The sequence below is a fragment of the Pleurodeles waltl genome, chromosome 9 (assembly GCF_031143425.1).
Source record: "Pleurodeles waltl isolate 20211129_DDA chromosome 9, aPleWal1.hap1.20221129, whole genome shotgun sequence".
NCBI classification, from domain to species: domain Eukaryota; kingdom Metazoa; phylum Chordata; class Amphibia; order Caudata; family Salamandridae; genus Pleurodeles; species Pleurodeles waltl.
The window spans coordinates 68,921,688-68,949,147 of record NC_090448.1 but is presented as its reverse complement, the minus strand read 5'-3'; the positions used below and the strand labels follow the sequence as shown (position 1 = coordinate 68,949,147).

The window sequence follows — 27,460 nt, the reverse complement described above, 5'->3', positions numbered from 1 at the left end:
TTACCACAAATCCACATATAATGCTTGGATGTAGGTGGGATGTAGTAGTTCCATTGTTGGAATGACTTTGAGCATGTGTGCACCCACAAACTCTCACATACTCCTCCCTAATTTCTTCCCATGCGGGAGAAGGTTGCAAAATAACAATCAACAAGAACAGGAGTTAAACATTTCCCACAAAGGTGAAAAAAAGGAATTAAAGCAAATTTGCAGTTGTTTAGAAGATTTTCACGTAAGCAAAACTCCATCTGTGAATTTGGCCATGTGAAAGTGAAATTCACGAAAGTTTATTACGGTTAGGGTTTCCAGGCCTACTTATTTTTTAAATATTGTCAAACCTTAAGCATAGTTCACTAAATGATGCCCCAGAGAAATGGTATTTAATGTGTGCATAATAGTTTATAAAACAATGTATTTTTTTAAGTTGCATATGTTTTGTTGTGTAGATTTTGAAAGAAGGATAAAGAAGGGAAAATTGATTTCCGTGATATTTGGCAAGCCATATTTTATTTTCATGATGTCAAACAAAATTAATTTCTATTTTTTTATTTGGTTGTAAGTCCTGAATGGGCTGACTTACGAACTCCTGTCAGCTATCCATATTTTATTAAATGGTATAAACAGTCAGTACACTTTTCGTGTATGTGGGGTTTCATATTTTAATCGTCTATTCTGTAATGTTTCTCCTTTGCTCCTATGAACTGAATTATTTTCTCTGTCCTAGTATGGGCGTTATTATGTGGCCTATACTTCTATTGCTTGTAAACCGTCAGCTTAAAGAATAAAAAATTTGATTTATAAAGGGTGTGGTATTGGTAATGCTGAAGATATGTGACTGCAGAAATTAAGGTGGGTGATTGGGGGGGGTGCTTTAGTCTGGGATAGATGTTTCTGTCCTGATTATAGCATGAAAGTGAAGTTCTGTAGGACTAATGGGCTACCTTGATCAGTATGCATTAAGTTCTGTGAGGCATGTTGCATACGTTTTTGGCTAGATGTTTATCATGTAATCGCTGGCGATAATTCAGAATAATTAAGATGGACAAAAGCCGTATTCATTAGAAGCAGTAGTTTCCCCTGGCTTGTTATAGTGAAAGGTTATCCAGGTTCTTGAAGAGGACATGTGTGTTAAAAGCTGTAAAGAATTGTTATTCTGATTCTCCTCTGGACGGTGCAGTAGCTGAGTCAGCCATGAAATAATGGTGCTGCTATTTAGTGGTGCACAAATATCCGATTAAATCATGGTGCTACTATTTAGTGGTGCTTAAATGTCTAATGAACTGGTGTTGGTACTTCAGAAATGTATTTTTTGAAGTTCTTCCCACCTGGACAGAAAATGTTGTTAGTTAAGTATGTATCTTTATTTACCTAGTCTGTGGTCCAGGAGTATGGCAGGTCTAAGGAACTGGGATTTGGGGTTTTGACAAGCCAGTGATCTTGTGGTCTAACACAATGTCAGAAGGTTCACTTGTGTTAAGTTTTTCGCAGGTAAAACCAGTGTCTTTCACGTCTGCAGCTTATCCTCAAGTCTTACTTGTCCTACTTTCAAACTCCTCCCATCTGCTCATTTTACTTCTTTTCCTATTGGTCTTTGCTGGCTCTCTTTTTAGGGCTTAAGGTCTGAGCTACAGATCACTATAGCTTTGTGTGTTTAAGAATTATTGTTTATAATACAAATAGTTGGAATGGTCTATGGGTGAGCTCATTGCTTATTGGTGTTTTTTTTTTGTGGTCAAATTCATTTGCTTGTGTCTTATTCATTGTTTTCCTTACTTGTCTCACATTTGTTCCTCCCCTGAAGCTTACCTGTTTTAGAGTTTGGAAGAGTTGTATCCCTTCCACTACTTTCAATTATTTAACTACTTTTTCATTTTCCTTTCATGTATTTTCCTCTGTCTCCCTTGTGTTCCTGTTTTTTTTTAAAATAAATGTTTACCCTCCGTTTGTACAGTGCCCCCCCACTTCCTCCATTGCTTTCCACCCCATCTCTGCTTCTGCGTTCTTTTTTTGTCCCCTTAGCAGTTCCTCTATTGCTCTGCCAGCCCTTCCTACCCTTTTATGTTTGTAACCACTTTATTTTAGAGTGAGAACAAGACACACTTTACAGCCTCGTCAAATATGCATCGTACAAGCCAAGAGGACAGGGTAGGGGAAACCACCCTTCTTCTCCCAAAAGGGTTACAATGGCGGGGTGGCTAAGGAAGACTCCCATGCAGTCCAAACATACTCCGCAATGCGCAAGAACGGACCTCTGTGGCAACAATAACAAGCATGCCCATCATGGATGGCCCCCCACCCTCGAAAGCGGGCCAGCACAAATGGGCCAGGGTCAAGAGGTGGACGTATCAAGAAGAGACCTTTGCAGAGTTGGAAGAGGAAAAAAGACCCAAATGTGTGACGCTTTAAATGTCTTGGACATAGTGAGGTGTATGCCCCCTGCCTTATTACGACCCCGGATGTACATTACAAAGGGGTACCATGCAGTCTGAAACTTAGCCACTCTATCCTGAATGATTGTAGAAAGCTTTTCCATAGCATATAAGTTCCATAGTTTACCCCACCATAAATTTAGCGTGGGGCTGCTTCCACATTTGTGCTATATATAGTTGTGCTGCGAGGAGAAGGTGTCCTACACTTTTATTGCTTTTCCTACCCCTCACTAGTTCTTCCCTTGCGGTGGCTCCCATCCCTGTTCTCTGCTCTTCTGTAGCTTTTCACCCCTTACCCTGCATGTCTTTGGTGTTGCTCCCCCTGAGCTGGTTGTCCACCCCTTCTGATTTTTTTTTCTCCTTTAAAAAAAGAAACATAAAAAAGGAAGTAACTTTATCAAATTCAACATTACGTTGACAGCCATTGCCTTCTGGTTGGTTCTCAAGTTGCCTTTAAGCCAGTATGATGTGAACACAGAATCAGCGATTGTTCAGTACTCAATCGTTTATGTATGAAATTGGATGGTGGTGTCGGTCCTTTTGGGTAATTCTTCCACATTCAACACCCTCAACCATGACACCCTACGTTGGACATGATCAGTACTAAAATTGCTTCACTCCTTTTTGGAATTCAGAACCTAAACTATTTGTTGAGTCTTTATAGTTTTGAGCCTTGCCTACTGCACTAGAGTGTCTTGGAGGGTTCTGTCATCTCACCAACGTTATTCAATATTTACATTTACCACTCTGGGTCACCTGCTTTACAATTTCCATCTTAGTGTATATTTTCTCCCAGACAGTATATAAATCCTTCTCAGTCTTCAAAAGTATGTGGGACAAGTTTGCTTTGATCTGGTTTCTGCTTTTGAGACCATTCAGCTTTGTATGTTTAACAGCTTTCTGAAATAATATCTATCAAAGGCACAGATTTTGCTTATTCTGAACAGGGCTTTTGGTGAGAAAAAACATAAGGCTGCATGCTTTAGGTCCATCCACAGTCTTGTTTTGGGGGTAGCAAGCTCGGAATGCTGATGGACTCTTAGAGCGGTTTTGGGCCAACAGACTGCAGCAGTTTCAAAATAATGTTTCTCCCTGCTGCTTTTTAGTTTGAGCTTAGCAGCATGGAAGCGCTGCTTTTCGACATGTTGTAATCTATTTTGTGGGCTTTAACCATGCCCATCGCTTTGATTAGTTCCTGGGCCTGCCTTTCAAAATTACATTGATTTTTGTAGGTGAATGCTTTACATTTGTTCCGCCATGAGGCTGTTTTGTAACCACCTTACAGACTGACCCTATTATATAGATTATTGCACGATCGGCCACATACTGTAGTGTGGGTGCAGTACTTTTTTTTTCTTTTGTCTCGCCTTTGCGCTCCATGCCGGCCATAGCAGTTTGAAGCGCTTTGCATGAGCACCAGTTATGTTGCACACACTTCACGGACACTGCACTTCAAGCGAAGTTCTTAAAATGTCATTAACTCTGTGTCACTGCCGGCAGCTTGTCGATCGCGCCCTCTCTTCCACAGCAAGCACGCTTCTCTTTTAAGCACAGTGGATGGCGGACAAAGCTGCACATGTGCCTATACTGAGGGCGGCAGCAAACTGTTGTAACATGCAACATCTCTACCATCCCTTCAGCTACAAATGCATTGCGACCAAATTATGGTAGGCAGCTGAGACCGGAGCGGGGGCAGTGCCTGTGATCATAGAGGATTACCACTAGAAAGATGTGGCATGCGTTCAGCATGTATTTAGTAAGCCACTGCCTGGATAACACACAGTTCTGTTGCCTTGCGTTTTCTGTTTATTTTCCACCTTCTAATTGTTAAGAATTGATGTTGAACACAAATTAAAACTGCAGATAGAGGAAGAAGGTAAATGGAAGTGCTTTAGTTACATGCAGGTCCTCTCGAATTATGTGGGTGGAAAGGACCAAATTATGAGGCAGAGTTGACCAATTTATGTGGCAAGAAAGGTCCAATTATGCATTTACAAAACCAATAGCCCTAACTCTCGCGAATGCGAGACCTATTACATTACAAATGCTTGTTAGGTTTTGCCTGAACGGCGCACATTTGTGTACTGTGCTTGCAAAGTATTTTGTTGATGGAAAAAAAATCTCAACAGGGGATTAGAGCCTGCCCCCATACTGACCATTCGTAGGCAACAGAACTGTGTGTTATCCAGGCAGTGGCTTACTAAATACATGCTGAACGCATGCCACATCTTTCTAGTGGTAATCCTCTATGATCACAGGCACTGCCCCCGCTCCGGTCTCAGCTGCCTACCATAATTTGGTCGCAATGCATTTGTAGCTGAAGGGATGGTAGAGATGTTGCATGTTACAACAGTTTGCTGCCGCCCTCAGTATAGGCACATGTGCAGCTTTGTCCGCCATCCACTGTGCTTAAAAGAGAAGCGTGCTTGCTGTGGAAGAGAGGGCGCGATCGACAAGCTGCCGGCAGTGACACAGAGTTAATTACATTTTAAGAACTTCGCTTGAAGTGCAGTGTCCGTGAAGTGTGTGCAACATAACTGGTGCTCATGCAAAGCGCTTCAAACTGCTATGGCCGGCATGGAGCGCAAAGGCGAGACAAAAGAAAAAAAAGTACTGCACCCACACTACAGTATGTGGCCGATCGTGCAATAATCTATATAATAGGGTCAGTCTGTAAGGTGGTTACAAAACAGCCTCATGGCGGAACAAATGTAAAGCATTCACCTACAAAAATCAATGTAATTTTGAAAGGCAGGCCCAGGAACTAATCAAAGCGATGGGCATGGTTAAAGCCCACAAAATAGATTACAACATGTCGAAAAGCAGCGCTTCCATGCTGCTAAGCTCAAACTAAAAAGCAGCAGGGAGAAACATTATTTTGAAACTGCACTTGCACTTTCTGTCTTCTGATTGGTCAGCAGCCTCAGGGATATGTCCTCAAGGTTCACTTCCGCTTTCTCTGCTGTTCTTGGAGCCTGGACGAAGTACAATTTCCGGCTGCTAGCCAGTGGCTAGCAGCCAGTCTCCTTTCACCGCCGCGTGCTTTGCCAGGTACTCCATAAGTGTGCCTGTGTTTTCAAAGGCTCTCCCCTCCTTGGTCGCATTCCTTGCACCTAGCACATAGTTGTTGCTTGTTTTTTTAGTAGGCACGGCAAGATTAATGGAGTTGCCCAGAATCACACAATAGCACACAGACACACAAACGCATGTGAATACTAAGTGGTACGCACACAGGCATGTGCACCCATTGGTCCACACAAATGCACTCTCACATAAGATAAGTACCCATAGGCTGCCACCCATTCACAGAGAAAGTCGCAAATATACACGCACTCACACACACACAAGCAATCATATACTCACGCAAACAACTCTACAAACAGATGCACCCACTGCACCCCAATTATTTGTTTTTTGCTTGCAGTAGTGCCTGTGACACTTTTGCAACACCACTGCCTGCCGTCTTCCCTGTTTGGTGTTACTGCAAATTCATCTAATTTTATCAGCATCAGTCTTCACATTTTTCTCCTTATGGCCAAAACATTTTATGATTTACTCCGGTTCCGCTTCACCTTTGAAAAGACATTGATTTTCACGTTTTAATGTTGGTTCTACCTTTGCACTTTCTCGTATTTCCACTATATTCCACATTGCACTATTGGAAGGTGTGGCATCCAGTTATATTTAATATTAGCACAGTCTTTCTTCACAGCAGGTATTTTATTTCTGAGACGACTTTCCCAGCAGTACCACTGCTTCCATCGCACACCTGAGTCTTCGTGAAGCTATGCTGCCAGTAGTGTGAATGTCTTTAAGTGAGTGTGTCAACCTCAGTGAGCTGTGAGTGCAAACGTTCTAGGTGTTTCAAAGGGGAGACTGCCGGGCTGTCTCACATATCTCCAAAGAGGCATCAGATGTCAACTTTTTAGGCCCAACAGTGTTGGCAGTGTCATTTTATTGTTGTATGTTAAAGCGTTTCCCGGCACCTGCCTCTCAGCAGTCAGAGCAGCCAAACTAATAAAACGGGGGAGTCTGGGTGGGGTACAGTCCCGCTATCACAGAGAGCCAAACCAGCAATAAATAGGACAGTCTTATCCGCCGTGACAGCTTGAGTGGGTAAAAAAGCATAGGTGAATCTCAAGTTAACTACATCCCTTCAGTAGTCCCCCGAATAAACTGTACACTATTTCAGAAGGGCAGACAAAAACAGTTTTATTATATGGATAGATTACGTCATTATCATTTTGCAGAGGAAGAGGGAAAGTCATATACTTCTAATTAAACATAGATGGTGTTTTTCCGCATAGCTGAGCATCTGTTGAGCACTAGTGCTTGTCTTTGTAAATGCAGAGAATTACATTTTTCCTAGCTGATGTAACCAAAAGTTTCAATTCTGTTAAGGCCTCTGAGGCGAGAATTATACTATCCTTTCTTCACTTTATCGAATATCAGCCATTTCACAACTTCACCAATATAAACTACTGTTCCCATGAAACATTGGGAATAAGTAAAGGAAAACAATAACATCCAATGGTAGAAACTAGTCCATGGAATAGCAGAATGTAGTCCATCATCTATGTCCCCTCTGCCACTTTTTTTGTTGCGCGAGACGCCGTTGATTCATTCTCACACGTCCTGTTTAACCATCTCTATTCATATATAAACAGGACAAATTTAGCAGACTACCGTATCAGCAAACCTGCAGAAAACAGACTATATACCCACCGAACGTCAGGTACATGAGGAATTCTTATAGTGACTACAGTGAAAACTGATAAATATAATACTTGCTAGTCACTGGGAGGATTCTTCATATCAAGATTGACAGGGTGGGATACTCTTAGCCTCCAAATCCATAATAGAATTGAAACTTTCCATTACGTTAGCTATGAAATGTTTCTTTCTATGTCAGTACCGGAGGCGGGGATTATGCTTGTTAAAAGTTTGCCCACTACCAGTTTAGCCATATCCAAAACTGGCTTCAAATAGAATCTCCTAAATATGGAGTATGAAGATCAGTTTGCTGCGTTCATGATGTCCTCCAAACCAACACCTAAACTGACTGCCTTTGAGGCCATGGTTCCACGCGCGGAATGCGCACCTAAGAGAGACAAGTCAATACCAGCCTCTTGCATCACCCTTCGTGCAACGGTGGGGGAGACACCACCTTATGGGGTTTCTGCAGTGCAATGAGAAGCTGACACTCACCTGCAGGACGGATTTCCGAAGACATCTCCTCTTATGACTTGAACCATTGCACCACACACAGCTGAGGCAAGGCTGGAAAGGCTAGCTAAGAAATCACTTTAGTATTATACTTCGTTCTTCTACTTACCGTGAAAGATACTCCAGAGGGAGAAAATGTCCTGCCTGATATATCCAAGGTGCACACATCTAAGACCCTTCTACAGGATATCAGGCAGAGAAGCATAGCCAGCCTAGCTGATAGTTCCTTTCTGGATAAAAATCAGTTTGGTTGCCAGAACAAAAACAAGTTAGGCACTTGGTTTACATCCCAAAGTGCTGAATATCCAGGTTCCGGCGGACGGGAAAGTCTGAACCCTTGAAGGAGATGACACAAACAGGTGTTCCGTCAAAGGGGAGCTCCCCACTGGAATATGTCCAGCTGAAAAAGCTGATCGAAAAGTGCAGCTGAGCGATATGCTAGTCTATCAGTTGCCAGGCTGGCCAGAAAATTAAGGACGTGCACTACATCAGCATCCATGGGTTGCGAACACCAACGGGTCCACTAGATCCAGGCCAATCTATAACACTTAATTATGCTGTCTGCCCAGGCTTTGGGCAAGAAGTCCTCAACTTAGTGCAAAAGGCCCAGGACCAACCATCCTCCCCTGTAATCCACCACGCCATTAGCAACAGCGATCCTTCCAGAACCATCTAATGTGGCATTTGGTCCGGGTTGAGCATAAGTGAGGGAAACTGGGTGAGTCGGACTGGGGAATCCCAAGAAAATTCCAAAAGAACCAGAAACATGCTGGCGTCTGCCTGAGCGGATGCTCTTGTGATCATTGCAGGGGGAAATGTTTAGCTGGTTTTACAGGCTCTAGTCCTGAAGAAAGGCATCCATTGTTGCCAACACGGAGTACAGTCTCCAACTGAAAAATCTGGACAGCTGGTCATCCAACCTAGGCGCGAACAGGTCTACTGAGAACGGACTCCATAGGTCCTGGAGATTTAAAAAAACAAAAAACTGGAATCTCAGTAATGTCTGGATTGGAAATCTGCCACTCTGTTCTCCTGACCAGGGAGGTATTCCGCTGTGACTGAGATCTGCCAGAAACTGGATGCAAGATCGGGAAGTGTCTTGGACAGAGTACCTTCCAGATGATTGATATAGTGGACCTCTTAGATGTTGTCGATTTTCAGGAGGACAGACTGGATTGAGTCTTTGGTCCAGCACCAGATCGCAAAGGAGCCTTCTACAAGTTCTTGTCAGTTTATAAGCAACTTCTGTTCCTCTGGAAACCACAAGCCACCGGTGGAAAAATCTCCACACCGTGCGCCCCAGCCTAACCTGCTAGCGTCTGATTCAGTGATGTCTGGCGCAGAGCCAAATATTGCTCTCCCATTCCATGCATCCATGTGGGCAAGCCACCAACGGAGCTCTTACCGTGCTTCTTCTGAAAGGGTGAGCATCTGGGAGTATGTCAAGCCCTTGCGCAGATGGGTGGCCTTCAGATGCCGCAACACCTGATAGTGGAGAGGGCCGGGAAAGATGGCCTGCATGGAATATGAAAGAAGACCCCACTGATGAGCAACCTGTCGTAGCAAGACCCGTTGCCTAGCTAGGGTCCGTTGCAACTCGTGATATATTTTTGTCACTTTCCGAGACGGAAGACTCGGAGTGGCTGTGGTAGAATCTGTTATGAATCTGAGGGAAACCGCTTTCTGGGACGGGACCAACAAGGACTTGTTCTCATTTATGACTAACCTGAGTTATTGTAGAAGGTTGACCGCCATGTGCGGTTGGAGGGACAGCTTCTGGGGGCAGTGGCCAGGAGAAGTTATCGAGGTATACAATGAGGCGTAACCCCTTCGCCCTGAGGTGTTCCACGACTGGTTTGAGAACCTTTGTGAAGCACCAAGGTGTGGAGGACAGTCCGGATGGCAGAGTGGAAATCTCGAAAGTCTGCTGGTGCCAGATGAATTGGAGAAACCACCTGTGTGGTGGGAATATAGGAATAGTCAAGTAAGCGTCCTTCAGGTCTAGGTGCACCAACCAATCGAGAGAGAGTAGGACATCGCACAGGATTTTTAAATGTCGGTCTACCATTTTGAAATGCCGGAATGCCAGCCATTCATTGTATTCACTTAAGTTGATGACTGGTCGTTGAACCCTGTTGGCTTTATTGACTAGGAACATATTGCTGATGAAGCCGTGGCGGTGCAGAACTGCAGGATACATAGCGCCCTTGTTCAGTATAGCTGCGACGTCCACAAGCTCGGTCTTGTGAGACAAAAGCTGAATTGGATGGGGATGGAACTCCTGTCGGGGGAGCTGTAAAATTCTGTCTGAAAACACCGGATCATTTGAAGGATCTATGCATTCCTTGTGATTGCTTCGCAGGCCAGAGTAAAATTCACCAGACAGTCCCCTACCTTTAGAAGGGAAGACTCACCGGAATTGGAGGAAGGTGTTTGCTCCTCTGCCACCTTGACCTCGGAAGCACCGGCCTCTTGGTTAGAAGTTGGCAAAGCAGCTTTGATCTTGGTATTTCCCTTGCCAGGAGCCTTGGCCTCAAAAAGGGTACTGGGAGTGGGCCTTGCCGGCCGAGCATCCCCTGCCTCTACCAGCCCCTTGGAAAACCCAGGAGGGAAATGCTCTTTCATGGATGATTGTGCCTCGCTAATGCAGTGAATGTGTTCACACATTTTCTAAATTCCTTAATAAAAGGCTCTCAGAAGACAACCCCGCCCCCTCCCCACCAACTCCCTCTGCCCACCTCAGAATCTGCCCGGTCTCCAAGCTTAGGGTCCACATTTATTAGCAAAGAGTGGCGGTGCTCAGTCAATAACACGCAGTTTGCGTTATCAAGGAAAATGATGGCGCCTTGCTCCAAACCGGACAGTACCTCTGGGGAAATTAAGGAGCCCACAGACTTGGCATCTTTGGCCATGTCCAGTATCTTTGTTAACCGGCCCAGGATGTGCACGATTTTGTCCTGGCACACCCGTCTATACCCTTCTTTTGGTGCTTCATGAACTACTGGAGGAAAGTGGTCATTCTAGGGTCTAACTCGGGATGAGGACAACCTTATCACCCAGGGAAGGTCGAGGGCCCTCTGCCCGGAGGCAGTTGCAGGATTCCTTTTTCATCAGTTTCCGGATGCGACCCACCACGTAATCTGCCACCTTTTCAGATGGAGCCCATTCAGAAGACTGTGGATGAAGGATGTCATCAGGGTCCAACAAGTCTGACTCATCAGCCACAGTGTCTGAGGGAGGGTTTGGAGGAAGGAGTTTGAATAGTGATCCTGCGTTAGAGGGGGCATCAGGAGTGATTATTGGGGCCTGCTTGGGCGTTACAGACCCTACTGGTGTGGGGCGTCGCTCTCCAGGCAGGCATACTCCACGGCTGTCTGCGCGCACCTTCGTCACTGATTTGAAGGGAAATCAAAGTTGCGCGCCACAACAGAATTAATGTGCCTCTTGCGCGCCACCTAGCGGTGGGACCGCCACACTGCAGCTGGAGCTACATCATAATAAAATGGCTGTGAAAGAGCGAGATCATTCCTGCGGCCGGTAACGCTACAGAGAAATAATTGCACACGAAACACACATAATTAACAACAAAAAGCTTGATAGTAATAAAAGGAAGGGAAGTGTGAACTTATCCCTTCTGCTAGCAGCATTGAAGGAGGCAGAGGGGACACAGATGATGGACTACATTCTGGACTGTTGAGAGCTGTTTGGCTACTCCATGGACCAGTTTCTACCACTGGATGTTATTGTTTTTCTTTACTTATTCCCAACGTTTCATGGGGACAGTAGTTTATATTGGTGAAGTTGTGAAATGGCTGCTATTCAGTATAGTGAAGAAGGGACAACATAATCCTCACCTCCGGTCCTGACATAGAAACATACTTTACAGCTGCCATCATGACCACCACCCCAGTTGAACTTTGGTGAGTATCAGATCCATTGTCAATGTTTAGTATGTTTCTAACAACAAAATGGAAGCTTGTGGTGTTTGTATAAACTTTTAGACATTTATCTCTGTGAATTGTCATGTGAATACAATTACACAAAATGCATAATGCAAGGTTCGGTTTGTGCGTTTGTTCTGGCACATATCGGAAATGTAAAAATAGACGGTGGTAAAATTAAATAACATGCTGCCTTTTTGTAAACTGAGCTGAATTTCGAATCCTTTGTTAAAATATGCACCCAACAGTCATTCTGCTTTAAATCGCAAAGCCTTTGGGTTCATTGCAGACACACTAGAACACAGACACACAAACTTGTGTGAATACTAAGTCACACCTAGATTTACAATACATTCTCACATAAGAAGCTAAGCACCTACAGGTACCCACCCATTCACAGAGAAACACTCACACACATGCATACACACACAAACACCTCTACAAACAGATGCCCATTTAAGCATTTTCTTACTGAGACACACAGACCTTCGCAGAAGAAATGCACGTAAAATCTGACCTGCACGAACTAGGACACAACACACGCTGGCAGGCACACATACACATACACACACACGCAGACATGTATAAACACATGCACACAGCTCATGCATCCCCTGAATGTATGAATAATTTATCTTTGTATCATATTTCTGATCCATCATCTTGTTACTAGGTAGTACATTACTACATACAACAAATCTTGAAACGTCTGTCACATAATGTACCTGGTATCAGTGTCCGCGTTGAGGTGTTTAAATGTCCCATCACTCAGACCTCGAGTATCACCAGGGCATGTGTATGTTAGCCATCGGCTAACCATATGTCTTCCGTATGTAATGTCCAACACTGCTGGTACACGGGCTCCTAGACATTATATAAACGACCAGGCACATGACGCACACAACACCCCAAAAAATTCAAGGCTAAATAGTGAAATTGAAACAGACAACACAAATCCTCTAATGTCAGTGTGCTGGAGACCAGCACAACCTATCTTTTTAAAGCACCAAATGAAAATCCTGCATTTAGTGAGCTGCCATCATTGGTTCTCCTTGATTGAAGCATGCTTGTTTCCTCTGATGTGAGTGCTTACTTAATCAGTGCTCATTATGAACTCTGAACACATTGACAAAGCCCGTAGATTTTGCATAGGTGTAACCTATTGGCTTTGCCAATGCTTGATCCATTTCAGGGGTGTGGAATTTATTAAAATATCTACTTGTCCAGGGGACAGGTTGCTTCTCAAATTTACTTGTCCTGTAAAAAGATCTACTTGTCCCTTTGGTGCCATGTAGTTTGGCGACAAATTATGGCAGCAATCTCATTATGTAAGAGCTCTGATATTAGCCTCGCTGATTATGCCAGGGCTACTACCATTGTAGGGCTTGAATACTTGCAGTTTCAATCCCTACTGTAGCAATTTCCTTATTTTGCCACCTTTCTGCAGATCTGCATACTGGGGCTGGAGGAAGCAGTAAGCAATAGTTCCAGGGCTGGAATGCCTTTGAGTCTGCAAACCTACTAACTTGCATGTTTTAAAGATTTTTACCAGCTTCTCTCTAATATTTTCCCATGATAAGAAAGGTTGGACATTTACTCCTGACAATGGCAGAATTAGAACTTCTTCCAGGGTTGGGAAGAAAGTGGCTGGAGGGAAAATGAACTTGCAAATGCTCAATAGATTTTCACATGAGCAAATCTACACATCGTATTTACCCATGCTAAAATACAGTTCACAAGTATTTTATAGGGGTACGACATATACCATGGGTGCACTTTTGTGACTTTCTTTAAGAATTTGGGGCCACATGTAGGTAGGTTCAGATTTGCGACCCGCAAATTGCGAGTCGCAAATCCGAATGTAGGATGGTGTCCCTGACACCATCTGTGATTCGCAAGGGCTTCGCAAATGCCCACCTCATGAATAATCATGAGGTGGGTCGCAATTTGCGACCCCCTCGTGAATGGCGACCCTCACAGGGATGGTGGCCTGCTGGAGACAGCAGACCACCATGTCTGTGACTGCATTTCAATAAAGCTGTTTTTTTTTTTGTAATGCAGCCCGTTTTCTTTAAAGGAAAACGAGATGCATAACAAAAACGAAAAATGAAACGTTTTCGTTTCATTTTTTCAGAGCAGGCAGTAAATGCTTACAGTGACATTCACAATGGGGAAGGGGTCCCATGGGGATCCCTTCCCTTTTGCGAAAGTGTTAGCACCCATTTGAAATGGGTGCAAACTGCAATTGGTTTGCGCCCGCGTTCGCGGTCACAAAACAATCCTACATTGCACTCCGGGTTGCAATTAGGAAGGGAACACCCCTTACTAATTGCGAGTCGCAAAACTGGGTTTGTGCATCGCAGTGTGCATTTTGCACGTCGCAAACAGCGAAAGTCGCTGTTTGCGACATGCAAAAAGCTACCTACATGTGGGTCTTGGTCCCTAATTAGGTCTGGTGTTAACAAAGACATTTTGTTTTTATTAAACTTCTATTTCTCTCTCTTTCGGCTGGCTTTACTGTGAGTGATCGCATTCTGCTCTTCCACAAGGAGCATATTGGCACACAAAGTAGTTTTGTTCAGTGTCAGGAACTACAGTGGCAATCAGTGACGTAACGAAACTGGAGGGTGCCCCTTTACAAAGAACATGGAGGAGCCCCCTCTCCAGACTCACTCAGGGAAGGTGCTGTGCTGAAGGGGCCCCCTGGAGGGCGGCTGCGGGGCCTTTGTTATGCCGCTGGTGGCAACGTGTTCTTTTAGAGTTCAAAAACTTTTTTTTTTTTTTGCCAGTGTTTGTTACAATGTTTAGGGCCTGGTAGCTCCCACAACAATAAAGTGTTACAAAAGCCATGTCAAAACAAGACACGCATTGATGAAACTAAAAGACTTATAAAAATATGTCAGATCAGTTGGCTTTGTCAGTGTTTGTTTATTTTCATGCTTCCCATAATCGTGTTGAAAATGGTTACACTGATTTTTCATTAGAAATATTTTTGGGAAATACTAGCGTGCATCAACACATTTTACTAAATGACACTTCATTTGCATCTAATCAGAGAGCATTCTGGGAGCATTATACTTAGCCTCATAGCCTAAACTTTTCAAACGTGGATACACGTTTGTTTTTTTTTGTACTGGAACCAACGTCAGTAGTGAAGTGTGACCTTAAAACATTTATTTACAGCACTCACCCTAATAATGAAGGCTTTCAAATAATGAACCATAAATACAAGTTCGAACAGCATTATCTTTTGGAAACATTACCTCAACTGCAGAGAGTTCCACTCTCTGTAAACAGGCAGCCAAAGGGTTTGTGCTGCAGAGGGTTGGGCCTACTTGTCCCAAGGACAAAGTAAACATAAAAGCTTGTTGCCCTTGACCCCAAACAAGATGTCCTGTGCGTCGGGCGATAGGAATTCCACATCCCTGCATTTCTTGCTTCCTCTTATAGGTCTCAGTAGCAAATGTTGTTGGGTCCATCAAGGATCGACCACTGTAAGGTAGTCTATTTAAGTTTATCCTGGAAAAGTATTCAGTGATTAGGGCTTTTTTCAGCGTGAGAAAAGATGGACATGTGTTAAGTCAGGTACGCAGGTTGCCAGTACAAAATATATATATATTTTTTTAAGTCCTCTTAAATTGTTTATAAAATCGTTCATGAACAAAGCCCCAAATTTCTTCTTTGGACATTTTCTAAATATTCCCCAAAACTCTTTAAGTTCCTGTAGCCATTTGCTTTTTGATATTGCTCATGTCAAATCGAATAAATTGAGTCAGAGCTTTCAGTTTTCACTAAACTACACTCTGAAACACTTTCTCTTTATCTGTTCCTTCCAAATCTTTTGAGCTTAGAAAGGCACTGAAAACATGGGTTTGTGCTGACTAGGGTGGTCCTGTATCTTCTGCAGCGCCAAGATACTTCTTAACAGTGCATATGTATTAAATAAATACACTTCAAGTAAATAAATGACTGTCCTAATTGCCTGATGGTGGTGAAAAGAGAGCTCCTCCACTTTGTCATAGGGAATGAACACTTTCACATCAACGGCTTACCTTTTGACCACACTTCAGCCCCAGGGTGTTCACAATAAGTGATTGTGGTGGTCTGGGACCATTATCATAGGTCGGAAATGAATGTATTCCTGTATTTCAGTGACTTTCTTTTGAAGACTAACTTGCTGACCACCCGTGGATGACCATTTTGCTATTGTCTTCCCTGTAGTTCTTGACAAGTTCAAATCCCCCCACAGAACAGAGCACAGGATTCTCTTTTTGAACGCCGTTCTTCATACAGTAGCATTTGAAGCTTTTCCACCCTTGCAGTGAGTCTGTGGCATTCAGTATATGATCCCAATGTTTCTGGCCCAGTCTTGTATTCCAACTTGGATAGTTCCTAAACTTCCTAGTCTCCTGGCTTTCTTTAACCTGCTGGTGCCTCATACACATTGGTACTTGTGAGCTCTGCAGTGGATCCCACCGCCCACAGCTGACTAAACACCAGGTGTGCCTCTTGCCTGACAACCGTGTGTCAGACAAGGTAGCTTGGGATCTTAAATGGTGGATGGTGAACTCCGCCCTGACTTGCAGTAGGCCATTTTATTTCTAGCTCACCCAAAGCTCAGATCGAAGATTGACGATTTGGAGCCTACCTCTACAAAGTATTGCTTCCGCAGAGGCACAACATCTGGAGATGCTTGTCACCTTGCAGGCATTTTAAGGCCTTTCTGCTTTCCATAAATTACACTCCCATGCAAGTCATGATTGACAGCACAACCACCATGCGGTACTGATAAAACCATGGGGGTTTGGGTGCTGAGACAGGTGGTGGTAAGACTCTGGGGTTCAATGGCCCTTCAAGGAATTTTCTTGGCTGCCAGTCATCTAGCGAGGTCTATGAATGACAGAGCGAACAAGCTCAGCAGACGCTATCTAGCTAACCACAAGTGGTATCTGTATCCAGAGATGGTTCAAGATGTGTTAGCCTGGTGGGACTTATATTGATTAGATCTTTTCACCACCTCCCTGAATGCTGGTTGGAGAGCTTTTTGTGCTCTAGATTCTGTGTCCCCCCTCCCCCCCCCCCCCCCCCCCCCCCCCCCCCAAAGAAAAGTTCAGTGGGAGACGTGTTTTGCCTAAATATGGACTCTTTTCCTTTGCCTGTTCCCTTCTTTGTTACTGCTTACCTGGGGTCTGAAGAAAGTCAGGAGGAACTGGGATCAACTTATCCTAATAGCCTCGGACTGTGCTTGAAAAGTCAGATACTCTTCCTAATGAGTCTGAATGTTTGTCCCCCTGCTCGGACTCCTTCTTCGGGAGGAAGAGGTAGTTCCCAATAAGGGAGCAGGGTTCTACACCCAAAGCTACATTTCCACACAAAGATTGAGAGGAACCAGCTCAGTGGTTTTGACCTGCCCAAGGCAGTAATGTATGTCATCTTGGCTGCTCACCATAAGTCTACAAAGTTGATCTGTTCTGGACATGCATGGTTTGTAACCTGGTATGAGGACCGATTAGTCGATTTGCTTGAGGCAACATTTTCTGATCTTCTTCTGTTCGTCCTGTCTTTGGCTTGGCAAGGCCTTACGGTGGGCACTATAAAAGGTTATTTGTTCAGTCTCTCTACCTTTATGCGCTTGCACCCTTTATTTGTACATGGTTGTGATTTTTTTTTTTTTTTTTGAGAGGCTTACATATATTTCCTCCTGTGTTCTTTGTTATGCTACAGTGGGACTTTAATTTGGTCCTAATATACATTCCTTTAAAGTCTTGAACAGCTGCTGTTTGAGGCTACTGCCTTTTAAAGATCTCTTCCTCATTGTGCTTACTTCTACAAGGTGGGTCAGTGAACCGCAGACACTTTCAATACAATCCTTACATACCACTTTCTTTCCAGACAAGCTAGTGCTTCGGACTATGGCATAATTTCTACTAGCAGTGGTGTTGTCTTTCCAGAGGGGCAGTTCTTCACAAGCCCCACTTTCTTCTTTCCGCCACATCATTCTAAGAAGGAGGAGAGGCTTGATCAGTTGGGCCTCTAAAGAGCTTTTAGATTTCATATCAATCAGACTGAGAAGTGAGTAGATGACAAACATTTTGTGGGGTTCTTTAGTGCTTAGAAGGGAAACTAAGTAAAGAAACGGACCTTATTCAGATGAATCGTTATTTGCATAAAAATGTGCTATTCCAGAGCCAAAAAGGAGCCATCTGAGGACCTCCAGGCTCATTCTTCCAGCACCAAGGCAGACATAACAGCCTTGGCCAAAGGTGTTCATGTAATAGGCATCTACTAGATGACCACATGGGCATCTGTGCACATCCTCCCCAGGAATCACTGCCTTGACTCTCAGGGCCACTGGGACACCCATTTGCCTCGCCTTCCCCAAGGATTTACTTAGGTAAAGTCCACTCCTCACACCCTGCTCCTTTTGGGTGGTCCTGCTTTGGTAACTGTTAAAAAAAAAAAGAGGAATCTGTGGTTAGAACAAGCCACCAGAATAAGCAAGTTACTTTTGGTAATGCTCTTGATGGTGGATACTTTCATCTGAATGCTGATTCCTCACCGACCTGCCATCTTTCCTGTTCCCTTGCATGGTCTTCTAGATGTTAATAAGGTTCTATGTTAGATTTCTATGTCACGGTTCTTGGTCTGTTACTCTGTGTTTAATGGTGCAGAAAGCTTAGTTGTACACGGACGTCGGCAAGTAGGGGGTGGTGTCTGCATGTGTCTTTCTGTTGTCATGTAAGGAGGTAGGATGAGGCTGCTATGGAACTAGTTTCCACTATCTTCAAACGTGCAAAAGGGTCCAGATACAGTGTAGTGCCTGCAGAGAATTCAGATGGCGAGGAGTCAGCAGTTAGACTATCCACCAAAAGGATCATTACCGAAATTAAGGAATGTATTTGTTTCTAACTTCTTTGTTTGTTATGCCACAGTGCAACGTTAACTTGGTGGTCACGTTCTTTTCAGGTTCAGGTTTTGCACCAATCTACAGTTTTACTTTGTGGTTGCTTCTCTTAAAGACTGTTTTCTTGATTGCCATTACCTCTGCTCAGCACATTAGGGAGCTGCAGGTTGCTCATCATCCTTTTACCACAGTTTTTGTGCAAACCGGTCCTTGGGACCAAGGCTTCTTTCCTGCTGAAGTGAGTCGCCCTGTTTCACGTGGGTCAGTGTGTAGTAATAGTAATTTTCAACCCACCTCCTAATACCATCAAAGAGGAGGAGAGACTGTACCACCTGGATCCTCGCAAGGCCCTCAGTTTTTATACTGACTGGCCCGTGAGTACTGAATTAATGATCTGTTGGAAAATGGGTTATTGGTAAGGGCATGTAAGTACCTACATTTAACAATAGGCCACTAAGCTCCACTTAGTTCCAGTTAGGTCTCAATAAATTAAACCAAGCTCAAGCCTTGGTAGCTTGGCAACGGGCGACAAGGCTTAACTTAGGAGACATGTGAAAATCATTTAAAAATCACCAAACAGTAAATAAGTAAAACACAAAACACAATAAAAATCCAACACCAATTTATAAAAATAGTTTATATTTTTATCTTTAAAGTGACACCAACATGATTAAAATCGAATAAGGGGAACTGGAGATATGAATTTTTAAAGAATTAATGCTTTCTAGCGCATAGAAACAACCAGCGCTCAAAGGGTTAAAACCTTTTTTTTTTTTTTTTTTTTTTTTTTAAACTCACACTGGAAAAGGAACAAAGTCCAGAGTTCAGGCGACCCACGAGGTAACACTGTCACACATACTTTCAGAAGTGTTTCTTGATGGAGCGAAGTGGTCCACAGCACCAGCCAAGGGTTCAGAGGCTCTGGTTTGCCTCTGGAGTTGCTCCAAACATCTCTAGACTTCTGGATCTTCTTCCAGAGTTCCCTTTTGGGTCCTTGAAGTGTCCACAACTTGACCCAAGGTTCCAGAAGCTCTGAGTTGCTACTTGGGAGTTGGGACTACAATTCCCAGAATGGACCTGGTCAGAATCCTCTAATGGCCACTGGACGCTGGTCAGCTCTGCTTGCAGGACTTGATGCAGGGAAATCTGGGCAGCTCCTTTGTGCCTGTAGCAAATGGGGAGTCCCTTCTTGAAGCAGTAGAAAACAGGCGAATTCCTTTTAGTGGTGAAGCCCAAGTGTGAAGCTGGTGCAGTCCTTCAGAGTAGTGTCCAGGTCCAGGTGCAGGTCAGGGGTCCAGCAGGGCAGTCCTTCTTCTGACGTTCTTCCTTGTTGGGAACTGGTATGGAACTGAGGTGTGGGTGTAGGTCCTCCAGTTTTATCCGTGCCTCTGGGTGAAAAACAAGGGGGTCCAGGTTCTCCAATCGGGTGCAGGGTCCTTCCCCCTGTGATGACCACTTCCCGGGAAGTGTGGCAAAAATCAATCCCAGAGAGCAACATTCTTCAAAAATCCATTATGGCTGAAACTAGTTTTTAGAGGTTGCATCTAGCTTAGCTCACCCACTGGTGTGGCTAAAAATCTTACACACCCTTCTCCTGCCCTCTCCTAATCTAATCAAGAGGGCACCTAATTGTCTGGGGTTGCAGGATGTGAGGGAGGTGCTGCGCTACTCCAAATGTACTTCCCTGCTTTTAAAGACCAGTTTGGCAGCCCTCCCCCTTCCTGCTTCTCCGTCTGCTGAGGTGAGATCTCCTCCCACAGTTCAGCCCAGGCAACTTCACACCTCATCAAGACAGCCTGACCAGGCTGCCAGAGGCAGGCCAATCAGAGCAGAGCATTACAGGGCTGAAGTTTGCAACTTTTTAAGTTTAAAACGCTTTACCTCAAAAAGATATATTAAATCCAACAATTGTAAGTTGTGGGATTTATTATAACAAGTAAACCCTGATACCAAACTTGAGTTATCTGACACTTAAGGGGATTTTATAAATTAAAATAAAGTCTCCCCATTCTAGCCTATGAAGACCATTCACTACAGTGAGGGAAAAACTAATTTGCCTGTTTTACCTCACCAGGGCTTATACAACTATTTTTATAAGGTCCCTGCTTATAGTTACTTGGCACCCACCCTAGGGGCACATAGGGCACACCTCTGGGGTGACTTCTATGTAAAAATAAGGTAGTTTAAAACTTTCGAAGTACTTTTAATTCCAAAGTCGAATTTGCATGTAACTTTTAATTTAAAAGCAGCCTTCAAGGCAGGCCTGCCTTTAAAATGACACTGGGCACCCCAGCAATGCACCTGCGGGTGCACAACCTATGCTAGGGTCCCTAAACCTACATGCCCTACCATATACTAGGGACTTCTAGGTAGGTTGACATAGCCAATTATAATTAGCCTTATGTGCATATTTATTTTATGCAGAGCACAGGCCCTGGGACTGGTTAGCAGTATCCAGGGCACCATCAGAGTCAGGAAAACAACAGCAAAAAGTGAAAGTGAAAAATTGGGCAAAACGTTAGGGGGCCTCTGCAATCAGCCCTGTTTTCTCACAATCCGCTTTTCATTAGCTATGTTAGTTCGAAGAAAGACAAGGCAATTCAGAAGCAGACCATTTCTCATTGGATTGTGGTGTGCATCAAAATCAGTAATGTTCATACCAAGAAATAGCCTCTTGGAGGACGTCATTACCCATTCCACCAGGCTGGATGTGTTTTTGCATTGTCCTGGAGTGTTCATGTCCTGGATATCTATAGGGCTGCAATGTAGACTTCAGTCTATACCATCACTAGATACTGTCACAGCAACTCTGCAATCTGCAAGAAGTACGTTTTTGGCAGATTGGTGTTGTAGGACCTTGGTTTTAGCCCATTTCTCACATCCACCACCCTGCGGCTACTCACTGGGTATTGATTCAGGAGGAGAACAATAACCTAGTAGGAGTAGCCATCAGAAAAAAACTACTTCGCTTTGAATTTGACCGTTCTGGTTGATATTCGCTCTACCTGAGGAGTAGTCCTGTCGTTTTTAATAAGCTCCCAAGTTACTTTTGTTACACTGCTGTTCCTAACAATTTGATCAGGTTTATCCCGGTCTGAGTATGGTATAGAAAAAAGACGGTGTGCTCTCCAGAAAGATACTTAAAAAAATAAATTACCTGCTCTTCCTTATAGAAACTGGTAGATCTTTTCTACAATAGTGAAGTGGTGTTAATTATTTTACCCTGTCTGTCAGCTGACCATTGATCTGTAGAACTCTTTGCCATGGTCTGTGGTTGTCTGTAGTACACTTAGGAGAGTATGGAACACTGAGACAGACCTGCTTAAAGGCTGGTATATGTCCCTCAAGAAGAAACTCAGTAGTTTTAGTCTCCTCTCCATTCCGTCTCTGAATAGGACGTGTGTGGTTAGCAGGTTAAGTGTCTAACCATACAGAACTACAATATGTGTCTTGTACCCTGTTTTTGAAGAGCACTTTTCTGTTGGGCATAAACACCAGTTCCTATATGCCTTGCCCTTTCTCTAGAAGATTTTTATTAAAGGTAAGATCCACTAGATGGTCTGGTCATGGTAAGCACGCTTGCCAGTACTTTTATGCTTCTCGTATCACTTTCAGTTGGTGATGGGAACCCCATATCTAGGCAAGATAGGTCTGTTATGCAAAAAGGCAGCCTAGTTGTACGTGCAATCCTAGATATATGACCTTAGCTACCGTGAACCGTTTGAGCTTAGAATGGTAATGCTTTGTACCCTGGGCCCAAAGCATTTCTTTCACCCAGTCTATACTCCTGAAGTATAGAGTCAACAAAACTGAAGTGTGTCCCATCGCTCTATTTCCCTGTCACAGTCTCTCGCACTTCTCTCACACACTCTTTATCACTCTCACTCATGCACAGACAAACACACACTTTTATATGCTCTACATTTTTTTTTTTTTTATTACCTGACATCCTGCCAAAAGAGTCACATAGGCTGCAATGATTTCCTTGGAGGAAACAGTTTTGATACACGCAGGAATCAATTACTTTGCTCCTTGTCTGTTGTCTTGTATAGCAAAACAACACACTGCAGACAACCTGTGGCTATGATGGTAGATCTATTCTTTGCCGGCTTTCTTAAAGATGAGTTAGAACCCAGTGTGCAAAGTTCATTTCACTAGATAAATGTATAAAACAGTTTACATTTCGAATTAAGGTTTTCGAAGTGCTGTGTTTTGTCCAAGGTGCTGGATGACGAAAAGCTTTGCTGGCAGATTATTCTACGAGATGCAAGGTGCTAGGTATGTCAGCGGTGCAGTAGGTTTCTCTTCAAAGCTTGACAGATTGCCATCGCACATCTCGACCCAGAGAGGCGTTCTGAGGGACACAGGTGTCTTATCGATGGGCCTTGATAGTGCTGATTTCAAGGGACTATTGACTATTCATTGGACCCCCGGACACCTTCCCCATAACACATAATATCCCTCTATGCTGATTCTTTTCCTGTCACCAGACTCAGTGACATTGAGAGTTAGGTCAAAAGTCCCTCCTTTTAGGCAACTCATACAAAACCGATTCCTTTGGGTGGGTCTCTGCACCTACCCCAGAAAGTGTGCTGGAGAAAGCTCTGTCAGGACTGTTACAGCATGAATGCTAGGTCTGCAGGAGGACGCAGATGCACATAAACTTGGCTGCAGCAGGTCCACCTGGGAAAATTCTTCTATGATTGTGAAGGCATTGTTGGTTCCCATTCTTATTCTTCCTGTGCACAGCTGCGCATACTGATAGAATTAGGACCACCTATGATTAACACACACATTGTTTGTCCAAGGTGTCTGAGTAATGCAAATTAAGCAGATAGGCTCAGTCTTTGGTGTAGCAGAGGAGTCCGGACTGCCTTGTCAAACCGACTATCTGTGCAGGGGTTTGCTTAGTCCTGTGTGGAAGTCACAAATGTCTTACACAACCTTTCAGGTCAGTGGCAAAAGAGGTGAAGAATGACTAAGCTCTCTCAGATGGGGAAAAAGAAAGTCTGTGCTGTGCCTTTAGATAGGCTGTCAGCCACCATTCTAATTCATTCAGGATTAATATTAACTGGATTGTCATTGGGCTTTGTGGGGCTAGCTATGATCACAAGTTACAAAGTTGATGGGTTTGTGTGTCTCCACCCTCTTGCCATCAAAAGAATACATTTCTTTTAATAGCTTGTCCAGCGCTGGATCATTCAGTTGCCAATATACTTTTGTAAACGGGGGAGGGATAAGGGGTTGCCAGGATTTACAAAGCAGAGTTAAAATACACAGTTCATGTTCAGCCACCTGTGCCTGTTAGTGACATTCATCTGTTCCTAAATTAATGGGATTAATGGCGTACAATAATACATATCAAGTGTTCATAACTGTTACCTTTTTGTTTAGAACGACAATCCAGAGATGATCTGACTGGTGTTGGTGAAGACACGTTATCTGGGTATGAAGATGCCAGCGATGAGTACTTGGAGCATCTTTTGACTGACACTGATGGTGACAGTGAAGACTTGGACCTTGGACAGTCTTCGATGCATTCCTACAATGGAGCTGGCCCCAGCGGACTTAATGTAACTCCCTCTCCAGGGAGTACATTGCCAGGCCTGGAAGTAAATTGCAAAACTGTAGAAGGTGCAATTTTAAAGACTGAGCAAAAACATCTATCCGTAGTGAAAAATATCAATGAACATTTGAGGAGAATGGAGCGGCATTTAGCCAATCTTGTGAAATTTAACCGCCTGTACATACGTCGCTCACTGGGCTTAACTGGTGAGTTGGTCAGGGAGAATGCCTCCCAAAGCCTCAGTCTGCAGCGCATCGCAGAGACTTTAGAAAGTGCAATCCCATTTCCCACAGCCAGCGGGGTCCGGATAACTGCTGAAGTGGCTCCCTCATCAGCATCTTCCTCCATATCCAGCGACTCCAGTGACGAGGAATGGGCCAAACGTCCTTCCAAGACACCAAAGAGGGCCAAACGCAGTCGTGAGGATGGCACGGTGAAGAAACGGAAGAAAAAATGAATGTTTTGGTTGCCAGGGAGCAAAGAAAATTTGAACTGGCCAATGTTGTGCGGACATGTTCCTTGTGTTCATTTTTATTGTTCTATCATGTATACCACTAGTTGGGAATTATTAACCTGCGGATTTCCAACTCTTAATAAATCTTATGATTGACATAAGGTCTGATGTTTTATAAGGATCCCAATTAAATTGTTGATAATTCCTGATGAATTTTAGGTATTTTACTTCATTTTTATCTCTTCCATCTCTGTTGATTGCATTTGCGATTATTTTTATTTCCCTGCTAAAAACGTGTGAGCACGAGTAATCTTAAATTGAGATTAGCATAGGAATGTTCAACTCAGGTAATGTTTGTTTACTTGTCATGTTGCCTTTACCCATCAACAGCCTGTATATCAATTTGTTAAAAAAAAAAAAAAAAGAGCTTGTCTTCATTACAACGTATTTGGTGATTTGATATGGCAAATTAGTCTGCTTGTCAATGTACTGAGCAAAACTAATTTTTCTCCAGCACGGCGTCTTCCATTTGGTTTGCATGCTTAGAATAGTTTTCACGGTCTGCACAGGTTCAGTAGAACACTTTTCATACTTGGCATGCTGCTTTGTTCTTTACGTTGGATAAAATCTGCATTCATTCCCACTCCCAAATTGCACCCTCCCGAGGAAAAGCCATGTTTACTTTAACCATTATTTCAGGAAGGATCTCTGGACATGCTTTTTAACCTTTCCAGTCTTTTTAGGGGGTCTTTCTTGTCTTATGTTTAAATTATTAATATATGTATTTTACCTGATACCACTGTTGTTCTTCTTTTTCCATGACTCCTGGCATTATCTTTATTACAAAGTTCCCTATTGTTTCTACCATCCTTTAGGACTCCATCTCATTTTTACTTTCATGGGCGACTTCTGCTATAAGAAATAATGCTACATTGGCTGTTTTTTAGCTCATACTGATTGGTCTGTTTTTGTTTATTAGATACCACATGCATTGGTTTTGCAGCATTAATTTTGTGATACTAGATTGTCTCCTGTCGTAGTATTTGCTCCGGTTAACTAAAATTCCCACCTCACGTCTGGTCCTTAGCCATTGTTCTTCATTTTTCTTAATGTGCATTCTCTTTTAATCTGTTCTTTTCTGCAGGGGGATTAAGCAGCTATTGGTATGACTTGGTTACTTGTTCAGAAACTACAGTCATAGGTGGGCTATTTCATCGTTCATTCTCCGAGTTCACAGTGCTGCCATATGTTCCTCTGTGTAAATATTTATATTGCTAGATCAAGAGAACGTACTTCTTGCACTTATAATGTATGAAAACAGTGTCTGTATTTTATTCCGATAAAGAAAGAAATACTGAAGAATATCGATCCATATTGCGGAGGGCACACCGTAGAGCACATGAGTATATGCAGGTACACTGATGTCCAATTGAGATCTTTTATTCCTCGTCAATAGCAAAAGCAAAGCAGCCAATGCATTTTAATCCAGTAACAAAGCAGAAGTTCTTCAGGACTGCAATTAGATTAACAAATTCACGGCGTACAGTGAGGTATAATATTCATCATTGCATAACATAAAGTTGAAAAAACAAGTTAAAAACATACTATAGATTCATGAGTCCAAAAGTAAAATTGCCCTTTGAAATGAATACTAGACCTTAAGCTGGGGTGGAAAAAACAATCCGTTTACTGGCCACAATTTACATATCCTCCCAATCCCAATTAATTCTATACATTGGGCCCAACACAAATATATGTATCGGTTGGTGTTAAACAAAGGCAAAGCGCTTTATAATAGTTTCATAAGATGAGACAACCTGTGATGGGTACAAGTGCAGTACGTAAATAAGTATATTTCCTGAGAAGAAAGCATATATAAATACTGTGACATCTCCCAGGTCAGTGGGGAAAGTGACTATCAATTTACCCACCCTAGGTTTATGTATAACAATTATAGATTAACAGTTCCTCTAGATACAAGTAAAACTTCACTTATACCTCTGTATACAGCCTCCACTGTTCCTGTAGAGAATGTATACAATCCATAATCTCATCCAAGTAACGTGGATTATGTGTGCATAGTGATGTGATAATCAAACTGCAAGGATGTGCAAAAACTAATATTGTACAAAAATCTCAAAGCATGTCCTATGTTCCAAGAAACAGCTTATCATATCCAACATGTCTCAGATGGAGATGGCACCATTTTAAAATTGACTTCCAGGTGCTCGTATTAATAATTATATAGTAGCATGGTGGTTTACACCATAAATTGAGTCATGGTGTTATATTGAGGGGTGGTGGTGTATTATCAAGTAATAAGGGTTATTTGTTCTTAAACTATTGCAAGTAGCGTGATAAATGTAAAGTTAAAAAGATCAACAAAATCCTACACTGCCAATCACCAAGAGCCCCTGAATATGCTTGGTACTTGGAGCTGAGAAGGAGGGGACATATTTAAGTCCTTGATGGTGTTTTCCATCTAGCCCGAAAATCAGTCCTGTAGGTTTTCACTGGTCCAGAATTAGGCTAATTCAGCAAGCAATCCTTATTCCTTAGAATCCGTCAACACTGGATTGGGGGTCACTGAATGGTGCTGTCACCGCCTTTAGTGGTACTTGGAGCTGAGAAGGAGGGAACATGTTTAAGTCCTGGATGGTGTTTTCCATCTAGCCCTGAAATCAGTCCTGTAGGTTTCCACTGGTCCAGAATTAGGCTAATTCAGCAAGCAATCCTTATTCCTTAGAATCAGTCAACACTGGATTGGGGGGTCACTGAATGGTGCTGTCACTGCCTTTAGTGGTGCACCACGGTGACCATATCAAAGCGTTCAAATAGTCCTCTATTAAGGTGGGCCTTAGCACTGATAGATCTACCACGTCACTTTTTAAATTCCATGACGAGGTGCTAAAAGCAGTTGTTACATGAACAGTGCAAAAA

General features: G+C 43.2%; 1 protein-coding gene across 2 annotated transcripts in view; it reads left to right on the top strand.

Annotated features, from left to right (window-relative positions):
• The window catches only part of MBD4 (methyl-CpG binding domain 4, DNA glycosylase), a 152,426-nt gene that overhangs the window by 92,144 nt on the left and 32,822 nt on the right, over positions 1 to 27,460 (top strand). The window contains exon 4 of one of the 2 annotated variants that reach the window (XM_069206317.1): positions 23,895 to 25,606. The exons of the other annotated variant lie outside the window; for it this stretch is intronic. Within the exon in view, the coding sequence (XP_069062418.1) occupies positions 23,895 to 24,523 (629 nt within the window). The 3' untranslated portion in view covers positions 24,524 to 25,606. Of the gene's footprint in view, positions 1 to 23,894; positions 25,607 to 27,460 lie in introns of those variants that run through there. 2 annotated transcript variants of the gene reach the window in all.